At 37.6% G+C, this 12,805-nt stretch overlaps 2 protein-coding genes and 1 long non-coding RNA gene across 11 annotated transcripts in view; 1 reads left to right on the top strand and 2 right to left on the bottom strand.

Annotated features, from left to right (window-relative positions):
• Window positions 1-1,657, bottom strand: part of KIF27 (kinesin family member 27) — a 32,223-nt gene extending 30,566 nt beyond the window's left edge. For 2 of the 4 annotated variants that reach the window (XM_087715944.1, XM_087715943.1), the window contains exons 1-2: window positions 1,437-1,654; window positions 396-801 (exon numbers count right to left, since the gene is read on the bottom strand). In XM_087715944.1, coding sequence (XP_087572070.1) covers window positions 396-693 — 298 coding nt within the window. In that variant the 5' untranslated portion in view covers window positions 694-801; window positions 1,437-1,654. Of the gene's footprint in view, window positions 1-395; window positions 802-1,436 lie in introns of all 4 variants that reach the window. The other 2 variants (XM_087715945.1, XM_087715942.1) reach the window with 2 other exon arrangements.
• The window catches only part of LOC148045407 (uncharacterized), a 48,345-nt gene extending 36,316 nt beyond the window's left edge, over window positions 1-12,029 (top strand). Inside the window, exon 3 of one of the 2 annotated variants that reach the window (XR_015696713.1) lies at window positions 11,834-12,029. This is a non-coding gene — a long non-coding RNA (uncharacterized LOC148045407). Of the gene's footprint in view, window positions 1-3,042; window positions 3,475-11,833 lie in introns of those variants that run through there. The other variant, XR_015696712.1, reaches the window with a different exon arrangement.
• QNG1 (Q-nucleotide N-glycosylase 1) lies at window positions 4,324-12,505 on the bottom strand. Of its 5 annotated transcripts, none has more exons than XM_014072114.2 (5): window positions 12,361-12,505; window positions 10,843-11,224; window positions 8,085-8,344; window positions 6,841-7,036; window positions 4,324-4,653 (listed from the first exon to the last, which is right to left on the bottom strand). In XM_014072114.2, exons 2-5 carry the CDS (start codon window positions 11,177-11,179, stop codon window positions 4,421-4,423), a joined length of 1,026 nt encoding a protein of 341 aa, XP_013927589.2. In that variant the 5' UTR covers window positions 11,180-11,224; window positions 12,361-12,505; the 3' UTR covers window positions 4,324-4,420. The 5 variants fall into 5 exon arrangements, with proteins under 5 accessions (XP_013927589.2, XP_013927591.2, XP_013927588.2 ...); XM_014072116.2 differs by having other exon boundaries at window positions 10,843-11,192; window positions 12,361-12,491; XM_014072113.2 differs by lacking the exon at window positions 12,361-12,505 and adding an exon at window positions 12,086-12,283.
• Between the last annotated feature and the right edge of the window lie 300 nt (window positions 12,506-12,805).

Raw genomic sequence — 12,805 nt, 5'->3', positions numbered from 1 at the left:
GTCAGTCATACCATCAGACATTAAAATACAGGGAAAAACCGACTAATTATGGCTTATTTTTGGTATGGTGGATTGAAGGAGAGGATAGCTCTCATTTGGAAGGATTCTCCCCTTCTTCAGTTCCTGACAATGAGCGGTAGAAGTACTTCATAATTCCAGTGTGATGCTGATTAATGTTCTGATCATGTGTAAAGTTTTATTCACAAGGAAAATGTCACCAGTATAATTTTAAATTTAGAATTACCCAACCTTTAGTCCCAACCTGTTCTAAAATGAAGAGCTAGGAACATCAATTATCAATAAATATTCAGTTTGTGAAAAGATTGCTCTTATTATTCCTTTTACAGTGCATTTTTTGATCATATAGTTAAATAACAAACTTTTTCAGAACATACCAATGTGACCTCCTCCAATAGTATAAGTCTTTCCAGAGCCTGTCTGTCCATAGGCAAAAACTGTAGCATTATAACCTTCTATCAAAGATGCTACCAATGGCTTAATACATGTTGTATAGACTTCATCTTGGGTTGAATGCTTGCCAAAAACAAAGTCAAAAGTGAAGACACGGTCTTTTCCGATGATAATTTGCTGAGTATTTGAGATTAATCTCACACATACTTGATGATTGTGAAGTATTTCTTTTGAGAGTAAAGGTCTTATTCGTACTGCCACTTTTACAGGAATTTCTTCCATTGCAGCTTATATGAGCATGTGCATTTGTTAATCTTAATATTCACAACTTTTCTTTAATTCTTTCTTCATATTATTCTCCGTCTTCTACATTTGACAAGGAAAGATATTCTATAGAAAGCAAAAAAATATTTGAGAGATTACTTTCCTTGAAATAAAAAAATGCCAAATCGAGAAACATTTTGTTTCTCAACCAAAGCTTACTACTGAATTAGCTTTGTATATAGTAACTGCTGAAAGGATAATATATGTTGTTTGTTCAAGAAGAATGATTAATTAAACTGTGGCAGTACCCTGGATGTCCAAAATAGCTTAAAACTCAATGGGCCCCATCTGGAATGAGGGTTACTCTTAACATAGGTGAGATATAGATGACCATAACTCTTAATCTCAATTTATGATTTACACTGTGCTGCTTTCAGTTGCTATTTCACGTATTCAGATTTTAAGTGAAAATCTGACTTTTCAAAGCTAGGTATTTTGTTACTTAAAAACTCATCACTAAAACAGTGGAAACTCCTTCTGTGATGCAATTTTGTACTGTTTTTTTTTTCCTTTTGTGCAGGCGTACCTTTTTCTTAAACTTTTACCATTAAAAACCGCTATATACAAGTATGCACTACAAATGATAACAGGCGTGTGCTACTACATGAGAGGATTTTTTAAACCGTTGGTTTTTTTCACTCAACTTCACCCCCATCCCTCTCCCCCCCCCCCCCCGATCTCTCCAACACGTTCAAACTCACCCCGTCGCTCCCTCCCTCCCGAGCGCGTCCGCCTAGTTTGTGCTATTCGCGTTAAGCCTCCGGGTGAAGATCCAAACGGACTCGCTCGCGGCGGGACCAGCTTGTCAGGCAGCACCTGCCTTGCCGAGCTTGCGGCGGATCCTTAAGACTCCCACTTCAAGGCTGCCCCCCAACAACAACGGTAGCACAAATATGGAACCCACACCCCCTGCTTCCGACTTTTGTTTACATTGGTTCACTAGGCAACTACGAAACTCTCCCGCCGCTGACAGAACCAGCGTCTTTCCTGAGACAGCCGGCGCCGCCCTCGCCTCCTCTGATAGGTCACCGAGCGTAGCGCGCTCTATCGGCGCAGCCGCATTGATGCCGGCGTTTCCATCCGCCCGGTCTGGCAAGCGTTCCCGAAAGCTGAGGGCGAGAGTAATGCGCCTGTTTCTTTTTTTGCTTTTAAGGCAGGGTTGTCTAGCCTTGGCAACTTTTAAGACTCGTCGACTTCAACTCCCAGAATTCCCATACTGGATTTGAAATCCACAGGTCTTATAGTTGCCAAGGTTGGACACTCCTGTCTTAAGCAAAGGGACCACGAAAATGAACTTAATTTACACTGAAGTGCTTCACTTGATTACATTGCTACTTGATTACAAGCATAGTGGTGTGGGGGGGGGGGAATCCTAGATGGCAATAAAACATCTAACTCCTCCACATGATATCCTCAGATGTTATCATTCCCAACTGTCCTTGTTGATGCAGGGAATGCAGGCATCTCACCCCTCTCCCCAATTGAAAGCTGTTTGGACAAATCCCCCCTAAAGTCAAACTTCAGGAACGGTTTATCTTCTTTACATGATACTGTATCAGCTGGAAGAATCCATGATTTTACTGCTGGTCCTTGATTTATGACCACAATTGAGCCCAAAAGTGAGAGAGTTGAGTTTTGCCCCATTTTAAGAACTTTCTTGCCACAGTTATTAAATAAATCACTGCAGCTGTTAAGTTAGTAACACGGCTGTTAAGTGAATCTGGCTTCCCCCATTGACTTTGCTTATCAGAAGGTCACAAAAGTTTACCTTTATTGTCAGAATTCAATATGTGTGCAATGAGATTGTCTGAGCCTCCCTTTGTGCACTCCCCAACCCAATATAACTCACAAAGACAGAAAATCCATAACCCAGTGTATCCTTCTAACAAACACACAATTCTATTGCACCATGTGAACTTAGCAATAGCAATAGCAGTTAGACTTATATACCGCTTCATAGGGCTTTCAGCCCTCTCTAAGCAGTTTACAGAGTCAGCATATCGCCCCCACAGTCTGGGTCCTCATTTCACCCACCTCGGAAGGATGGAAGGCTGAGTCAACCTTGAGCCGGTGAGATTAGAACCGCTGAACTGCAGATAACAGTCAGCTGAAGTGGCCTGCAGTACTGCACCCTAACCACTGCGCCACCTCGGCTCTTATTGCATGTTGTGCCGGCCCCGCAAGTCAATTGTACTATGTTGTTGTAAACTTATTTTCCATTCAGAAGTCTGATAGCCCACAGATAAAAAACTGTATTTTAACCTTTGTTTGGCTGCTTATGCTTCTATATCTCCTTTCCGATGGCAGGAGAATGAAGAAGTGCTGACCAGGGTGTGAGTTGTCCCTGAGAATTTTCCTTACTCTTCTAAGGCAGCGAGCCCTAGCGATGTCATCTTGTATCAAGGGACAGCACACAATGTTTTGTGCTGTGCTCACCACCCTCTGTAATGTCTTTCTATCCATGGCTGTCGAGCCGGCATACCACACCGTAATGCAATGAGTGAGGACACTTTCTATTGTGGACTGGTAAAAGGAGATCATCAGTTGTTGTTCCACTTTGGTTTTTTTGCAAGACCCTGAGGAAGTGGAGAGTCTGTTGGGCCTTGACGCTGCAACCATCATAAATACAGGTGAAACTCAAAAATTAGAATATCATGCAAAAGTTCATTTATTTCAGTAATGCAACTTAAAAGGTGAAACTAATATATGAGATAAGACTCATTACATGCAACTCCAGGCGATTGTACAAGACCCTGTATATATTTCCCATTTTATCTTACAATCCAAAAATATTCTAGTAGTCTCTCATCCAATTACTGCTTAGTCTTTTGTATCAACCAAGTCAACTACTTTGTTTTCCCGAAAATAAGACAGGATCTTATTTTCTTTTGACCCCCAAAATAAGCACTTGGCCTTATTTTCAGGGAGGTATTATTTTTGAGGTGAGGAGACGGCAAGCGTGGTCACCTCATGGCTGCTGCTGTGTTGCAATATTTTGGGGAAGGGCTTATTTTAGCACATGTGCTCAAAAGCCCGACTGGGCTTATTATCTGAGGAGGTCTTATTTTGGGGAAAACAGGGTAGATGTTATATTTTAATAAACTAGGAGCAAGTTGTTTTTTCCTTTAAAGAATCAGTTAATAATCTTTTTGTTAACCTGGCCTTCGCATTTTAAAAATACTTTTAATAATTGAAATATTACTGATTGTTTTTGTTATTGATTTTATTCTTCAGTTGTAATTTCAGAATTTTTTTAAAAAAGTATTGTGTATAAACTTTGAATCAGTGTTGCTAAATGACATTACAATGTTTTGAACAAAATGATTCCTGATGAGCAGCACACAACTTCAGAAGGTACCATCAAATGTAAACTTAAATGGTCCTTACTGAAATGCATGTTTAGATATATTCACACAAGTAGGTAATTTGATTACAATAATATTAATTTGTAAGGTATCTTTCAATTTTATATATAATCCAGATTTTTTTTTACAGTTTCATACATTTTAATCAAACCCATTAAAGAAATATATTGCTTATAGAATTGGAATGTCAATATGCAAGAAAACGCCTTTCTTCTGATAAAATGGAGATTAAAGATCCAATTTTTTTTAAAAAAATCAAAATTATATATAGAGATTTTGAAGATTTTGATGCTTTATATCATTATCATTTATAAATGGTATTAATAGTATATGGAACGTACACAGTGAAAAGGTACTCCTTTCATATCTTCTCGATGATCCCGAGCATAGTCCCATAGATAATAATCAAGGAGAACTGCATTGATCTTTTCACTCATGTTGTCACCTTTCTTTTTATAAAGTTCAAGCAAACTGCTGCAAATGAGCTCACAACACCAAATGCTACAACCTCGAATCTCCACTTCCTGACTGTCTCCAAACTGGAACATATGCCCTGCAAGGTAGGGAAGGGTCAAAGAAAGTCACATGAATAAAGAAAATGGGAATAAAAGAGGAAATATTTTAATCAATGTATGCCTAACCTTTTTTTTTTACATTAACCAGGCTCATTCAAGTTACATATTTTCAGTATCTTAATCTACCAAGTAATTACCATACTACTAAATCGAAAAGGGTTGCAGTAGTTTTGAATTGCTTATTTATGTCTTATTCCCCCATATTTTCTTTGCCCTTCATAACATTCCTAATACTTTTCCTAACTAGGGGCAAATGTGCCCTTCAGAAGGATCTTTGATAGTTCTGTTTGAGTAGGCTGTTACTCAAGGGGCTGCCTATAGCATATCATGAGAAGGGGTTCACATTAGAGGTATTGTTTCCTGCATTGTACTTCACAGAAAAAGGCAATCTTTTTGCAGAAGGAAGCATCTAACAAATTACTGGAATCTCAGAAAGAAAATGGCTCCTCTCAGCTCAGTATACACTGATTGGATAATAGCCATAGATTTTTGAATGGCAAGAAGAACAAAGATGCAGGAAGTTTAAGAAATGTAGTAGAAATCAAGAAAAGTGGTCTAATAATTAATTTCCACATACAAGATTAAATCCATAAATGAGAGATTCCTAGTGCTTCTGATATAACAGTAATAGAAAGTGAAAGTTGTTGAATTTTATTAGAATTTATTTTAGAGTAGACAAATAAGTATGACTTCAGTGTGAATATAAACTATTTAGCAACAGTTAAACAGAGAATTGTAAATAGGCCGACATGTCTCCCTGATAAAGTTAAACATACAACTATCTGCAGTTATTAAACTTCTTGGTAAAAAAAAAAAAATCCCAATCATGAACTTGCAACATGGGCAATTGAGTGGGCAATCGAGTATTTGCACTCTTGAATGCAAATCCTCAACCCTTACAAAAGTTCATTTTTCAAATGGATTGATGAAATCTTGTCCACTATTTTAAAAGCTTGCATAGCTTGCCAGCTATGTGTCTTCAGAATCATCTTAAATTTGGTCTCTCTTGTTAATACACATATTCTGGAAGACGTTGTTAGTTTTTCCCTGCTTATATGACATAAGGAGAGGAGAAGCCAGGCACTGCTTTCTGTTATGGCTCTGGCATTTTGAAATAGCCCCTCTAGATTTTTAATTTTATTTAATTACATTTAAACACTATTTTGAAACCATAGCAACCCTAAGTGGTTCACCATGTCAACAGCCAACAAGATACAATAAAAATGGTTTGCAATCTAGATATTAATTTAACCCAGTTGGTTTAGATGGTAGTTGCAATCTCCTGAATAAAGACCTTCCTCTTTGTATATGCAAGTGACATTGACACTTGTACAAAGGGTTTAATTTACATGGTGACAATTACCAACTTTACTTTTGATTCCTCAATACTGTTAGAAAGGGACATAGATGGATGGAAGGAACATAAGATTTGGAAATCACAAGTACATGTGGACTGATGTACCAGGAAAAAAAAACCTGGGTATAGATGTTTTAGCAATCAAATTCCTTATGTTCATCACCTAGAAATAATTTTAAAATGAAATGTCTTCTTTCCTAGACAAGAAATTACATTCTATATTTGAAATACCAGAACAGAACATTTGTAAAAGAATTTTACTTTTCCCTTCCTTTTATTTTTCTTTCTTTCTGCATAATAAAAAATGAAAAAGTAAGGTACTCTGTTAATACTGTCTTTCACATTTATACACAAAAGTTAGTAATTGGGGCTTATTCCAAGGTTTCTTTGTAGGAATGTAGACTGTCACGAATGAAGGCAATTGTAGATCACTCTGGGAATACATAACTCTCAATTTCTCTTATGTTTATTTCTGTTTTCTGTTTATTTGTTACTACCGGTTCTGTGGGCATGGCTTGGTGGGCGTGGTAGGGGAAGGATACTATAAAATCTCCATTCCCCTGGAGTGAGGAAGGTTACTGCAAAATCCTCATTTCCTCCGGATCACCTGGGACTCAGGAGGTATAGAATAGATGGGGGCAGGGCCAGTAAGAGGTGATATTTACCTGTTCTCCGAACTACTCAAATTTCCGCTACCGGTTCTCCAGCAATGGTCAGAACCTGCTGAATACCACCTCTGCTCAAAAGACTACTGATAAAACATGTCAGGTGAAATAGAAATTCTTCATGATCATGAATATTTTAATACCTTTCTTAAGTTTGTTCATTAATTCTTCTGAATATCTCATTGCTTCTAAATGAACAAGAACTTGTGGTATCCTGTAATCAGCAAATATAGAGATTTTGGAAATATCACTGAAGCAGCCATCTCCTTTCCCCTCCAACACGCTCCAGGTGTCAGCCACAAGGATCTGCGCCCGTTTGTAAAAAGCTACCTTTTTACCCTGGTAGGAAAAGGAGAAAAAACAACAACAAAGTAATTAGAATGATTATAGTCACATTTACAGATTTCAATTGTTATTTCAATATGTTTTTCTTACCACCTTTCATTTCAAAAGAAGCTAAATATGGGAATTATATGAAATATGACAGCTTATACAGGAGGAGGTTAAAGTACCAGATTTATGAGTGGGAAGATACAGGGTCAAACCCACCAACATGAAACAAAATCTCCTGGAGGATTCTTAGGCAGTCACTTTATCTTAACACAAATCTACTCCATAAGGTTCTTGCTCTGTTAGAGAAGAGAACACTATGTACTCTACACTATTTTTGCATTAGTTTCATTATTGCCTAAGCATGGCAAAAAATCAAAAACAGATGCAATAAAATATGATGTAAGAGCAAAACACTGTAAAAAGTATTCAGTAATGCCTCCCCTCTTTCATTTTTCCCAAACTATTACCTGTTACAGTGCTTACAGTAATTATAACCTGCCTTAAGCTTTTAGAGTTATTGCTGATATATTATGTGCTTGAGTCATTTTTTCCAGTTGTTTTAATCAATCTCTTTTGTCTGAAAGCCATATCTTGTCTTGCTAACAAATATGTTTTATTTAAGGGAACCATTTCTGCCTTAATTTGGTTAGACTTTTGTTCTGAATATTGGATATAGCCTATTTCTCTATTGCTCTCAATCTTATATCATCAGCAAAGGTTATCTTTTCTAAAATTGTGCCCACTGGATTCTTGCCATTGTCATCATATATCTTGGTAAATGGTGATATTTTTTATTTATACACACTGGAATAATTCTTAACACAAATAGGTGTGGTTTCGATTCTGTAGCAGTTTGGGAATATTGGTCATACGATTAATGGCCTCACTATCTATGTTAGATAATAAGATTACAGGAGATGTGTGCTGTGATATTTTCCAGCCTGCCACAGCACAAAATGAGACACTATGGTATGTAGCAATTCCTTGTCCATTTTTATCATTAAAAAAATGAAACCAAGAGGCTAGTTGAAAATGCAGACTATAAGAGATTTACCTGAAATGTAGCTTCATCTCTAAAAGATGGGAAATTTTCCACTATTGTCTGTAATAATTTTTGGGCACTTTTCCCACTTTCTTTAACACATGTGAGGTAGGAGCCCCCAAATTTCTCCAGCAGAATTGTTCCAGCTTCATTTAGTACACGATGTCTCTCCTCGATTAAAGGCATAGGCACCTCTGTATCAGAACGAAATGCATGCTTCAACTGACCCAAGGTCATAGTGGCAAAATAAGAAGCACTAGTAATGGGTGTTCCTTCAGAAAGGGCAACAAATAGAAAAGAATACCTCTTAATTACATTTGAGATAATTAGTAAAATACAAGACGAATAAATTTTAAAAATGTTCCAATTAGGAAGCAAGTAAGCAGAATTTATTCAGACTGATTATTGGATCAACGTAAGAATTTATTTCTCAGTTAATTTACCTCTGAACATGATATACTGGACTTGCTATTGGAATTACAATTTAATATACTTTTCTATTGAGGTTATTTTTTAAAAATGGAAATATTTATAATTTTTAAAAATACTTTTTTCTTTTGACTGACATTAGTGAAGACAACTCAGTAGTTGAAGATGATCATTCACGAGAAAGAGGGGAGGATACCTTAATGTTCTCTGAGTTGAATTTGACTGCTGGTGACTTCAAAGACCTGTCCATGCATGTTCTCTGCGTAGCAGCATAGAAGAAATTTACCATGATTGATCAACCTCTAGTAGCCTTATCCTGCTTAGCTACTTTTTGACCAAGGTGATGCTGAATGCTCCAATGGATAAAAAGCAAAAAAAGCTGTGGTTCTTGCAATTTTAAGCAATTAAAATATCTTTATTTGAAATGGAACTCAATTACATGGGCGGCAATAAGCAGAAAAGTGTGACTTAAATGGCCAGAGTAAGTCCTCGTGAGCATGTCATAATTACGAAACAAATTGTTTTATAATTTATTTAGGGTTGTTTACATAAAAAAACCCTAAAGTCTCCAAAATGAGTAATGGTGGTTGTATCTCTCCAGTCTTATTACATTACATTACTTATTACATTAGTTTTAAATTCTTTCCTTAGTGTCCTCTTCCAAACTTTAGATTCTAATGCTTCTTCTAACTGATATATATATGTTGGCAGATATAAATCAATACAATGTCAATCTACTTTTTTATTTTAAAAAAATATTTCAGTTGTGAAAATCTAATGCATCTGAATACCAGATGTTTAATCTAAACAAGAGGAAGATGTTGACTTTTCCTGCTAATGCTGTATTTGTAAATTTCACAAAGGCATGCATCTTACTCATCACGGCCTAATTGCGTTGATATACTTTCCTGTTTATTGGGAGAAGACTGCAAGAGAAATTAAAGTGAAATTTGAAGAGGCAGCTTTCCAGTCTGGGCCAGCTGCTTCCCACTAGACTGCACTCAAGGCTTGTCTAATACCATGACAGCATCTGTTTGGGGGCCAAGTATCCATAGCAGAGGCAAGGGAAGAAACATATAGATTGTTCTTTATAGTCATTTTCTGGTCCTTTTTGCTTTATAATAAGGCATGTCATGGGAAATTTCCTAATCTTTATTTTATTATTATTGAAAGCAAGCTCCAGCTCTTAATCCAGATTAGTCGCAGTCAGATTTGTAGGGCGAAAGCATTTGAGAATTAATCCCCTCCTTCTGTTATTGCAGCCAAGTTTCTCCATATTCTTTCTTTTTGCAGAGAAAATTAAAAGTGGGGAAATCCCTCCAATGGGATTGCCTTTATTTTATTTTGTCTAATTCCTGGTCTGATAGGCAGATTTTGGGAAGAAAAACAAATGCCTTTATTTTATTTGTCCAATTCCTGGTCTGATGGGCAGATACTGGAGAGGGGGGAAAAAGGAAACTTAATTCGAGTCTTGATACTTTGGGATGAGAATAAACATTTTTATGCTGTTCGTTCAGTGTAATAGGTTGCTTAGCCACTGAAGTGATTCAATGCTGTATTACAACAAGATAGTTTGATGGCACCATATAAAATTACATTCATAATCACTTACAAGTAACCATCGATATACGATAGTGACCATTCGAAACTACAACAGCACTGAAAAAGGTGACACGACCGTTTTTCATACTTAGGAACATTGCAGCATCTCCAATGGTCATGTGATCAAAATTTGGAGGCTTGGTAATTGCCATGTATTTAGAACAGTTGCATTGTCCTGAGGTCAGGTGAGGTCAGTATTTGTAACTTTCCCAGCCAGCTTCCCACAAAGTCAATGGGGGAAGTCAGATTTGCTGAATGACAGAATTATTCATTAAACAACCGTGGCAGAAAGATTGAAAAGTGTTACAAAACACAGTTAACCACTGCCTTGCTTAGCAATGGAAACACTGGGCTCCATTGTGGCCATAAATCAAGGACGACCTGTAATTTCTAGTCAACTTTATTCTACTTCATGAAAGAGTCTTGTTTATTCTACTGCTATTCATATATCTGTAGTGTAAAGTCCAAACACACCCTTCAGCTCTAATCAATGTAATTCAGATAGGTATAGGTATAGGTATTTTATTTGTATGCCGCCCTTTTCCCTGGGGGGACTCAGGGCGGCTCACAGTTCAAAGGGAGGGAGGACAAACCAATTTAAACACATAAGACAATACATTGTTAAAAGCACAACATTCATACAATTCGGGTGGGGTTAAGGTCTTTAGCCCCAGGCCTGTCGGGACAGCCAGGTTTTAAGGGCTATGCGGAAGGTCTGGAGGGTGGTGAGATAACTAACCTTCATCAAGTGCTCTGTTGATGGCAGCACAAAGAGACCAATAGCCACTGTAAGTCTTGCCTTTGTATTTCACCAAGCATTTGTGGTCTTCATGTTCAGACCAAAAGGAAAAATTGAGCACATCAGCAACAAATACCCAGTTTACTGCATCTTCACTTGCTTCTTGAGGGTTTAATTCATGTGAAGACTTCCAGCCAGCGACACTGAATTCCTTCCCTGTGACTTTATCAAACAACATCTCTGCAACCTTTTGCACACCACTATCTTCAATGTACACATCTTTGCTGTTTTCTGCTATAAACTTGGCCGATTCTTTAGGATTTAAAAATGCTTCCATATTTTCCTTGTTTCTGAACAAATGTGATAAATGTTAGTCTTTGACCTATAAATACAGAGTTGATAGAATTCAAGAAAGATTCATAACATTTATTATGTTGACAATCAATTTATCTTCCCAGGTCTTTCCAAATCGTAAGCAATCCCTGTACAGGTTTTGCAGTAGTAAATCCTATCAGTTTAACAGAGCTTATCAACTTCGTATACCACTGTACCTTTCACCATTAAAAAATGTAAAACTTTTGTTCTTAAAGCAGCAGCAGCAGCAATTTTAGCAATAATGTTTGTTATTCTCTGCTAAAGCAAAGCCTTTACCTATATATGCTAACTGCATATATACTAAAATAACAAAACATCTTATTGAGCCTAGCCCAAACTGAAGAGAATGGGAGAATTACACAAAAGCCATACAGATGGATACATATTTATTATTTAAATGTAGCACTTTGCAATTTTTTTAAATGATCAAACCATCCTTGAAAATAGCAAATTTGTGGCATTACAAACAGAACTCTTTCCAAAAGTGCCAAGAATTTCAGGTGTTATTAGAAGGGTATATGTGAACATTAGCAACTAAATATTCAAGAAATGGGTGAGAAATGAAGTTTGTGCTTCCAATATTTCTGACATATTTCTGATTTTTTCTTTCTTTCAGAGTCTCTTTTCTCAAATCAACCGAACAAGGGTTCACTCGAACAATAGGCGTGAAAAAAGTTCCACCCATTCTCCGTCCCCCCTACCCGCCACGATTCGCACTTTCCCCGATCGCTTTAGGAAATCTTGCTACAAAGTAACAGCGAGGCCACTTTGGGGCTGCGCTTCTTCTCCACATCAGAATTTTGAAATGTTGATCTAGCCAGTACCAGTCATCGAACACACAAAAGCGGCGCGGCCAGAAGCGGATTACCAACAGGAGCAGCGTTCGTCTGCCAATCCGATCCGATTTCCAGGAACACTTCCACACTGGCAGGCGCCGAGTCGCATTCAGATTGGTATTTGATTCTTGGCTGTTTCTACGGTTTTCATGACAGGCAGGAAGAGAACAAAAATGTGTTTCTTTCCCTCGTTCTCAATTCACATGGCCAAACAAGGACTGCCTGCGGACCTTAGGCCTACGTAAAACACCCGGAAGTGTGCATTCTAGCAAAATGCCACGTTTCGCCGAGATCAAATCCATCTTACCTTTAAAAGATACCGTACTCGATTTGGTTATGCTTTGCTCAGTAAACCCGCGACTGATCTCCTTCGGTACAAAACAGCGTTTCTTTCTTTCAACCTTTCTCTAATCGTCCTTGCTTCACCCTCCAATCAGAATGGACTATATTTGCATAAATTAGTGCGGGACTCATAAGGTTACCGGATATCGGCGCCAGCTGCAACATGCCCTTATCTCGCGAGCAGCTACACCCGTTTTACTGTATTTTGTGGAATGATTTGACTCCTTGGTGAGTTTTTCTTTTTTTGCACTATCAGTGTTGACTCCTGGCAGCTACTTTTCGGTCCACGCAGACTTTAAAAGCTTTTCAAAAGCGGCCTTCTTACCGAGTGTAGAGGTGGTTAACTGGCCCACTTTCACTCGTTTTTTTGTAGCTAAGGCAGAATCAGAGGACATGTGGGAGAATCAATC

This window comes from Thamnophis sirtalis, unplaced genomic scaffold, assembly GCF_051295495.1.
Source record: "Thamnophis sirtalis isolate CommonGarterSnake01/CBP01778 unplaced genomic scaffold, rThaSir2_p1.2 scaffold_5, whole genome shotgun sequence".
Classification (NCBI taxonomy): Eukaryota; Metazoa; Chordata; class Lepidosauria; order Squamata; family Natricidae; genus Thamnophis; species Thamnophis sirtalis.
This window is presented reverse-complemented; position numbering and strand designations above follow the sequence as displayed.

What these genes read in the sequence shown, in the direction of transcription:
- QNG1 (XM_014072114.2), bottom strand. Translation starts at nt 11,179, where the DNA reads ATGGAAGCATTTTTAAATCCTAAAGAATCGGCCAAGTTTATAGCAGAA. An exon ending in CAACAGAGCACTTGATGAAG is followed by an intron (nt 8,345 to 10,842) that starts GTTAGTTATCTC and finishes CCCTTTCTGAAG; the next exon opens with GAACACCCATTACTAGTGCT. An exon ending in AATGAACAAACTTAAGAAAG is followed by an intron (nt 4,654 to 6,840) that starts GTATTAAAATAT and finishes CCTACCTTGCAG; the next exon opens with GGCATATGTTCCAGTTTGGA.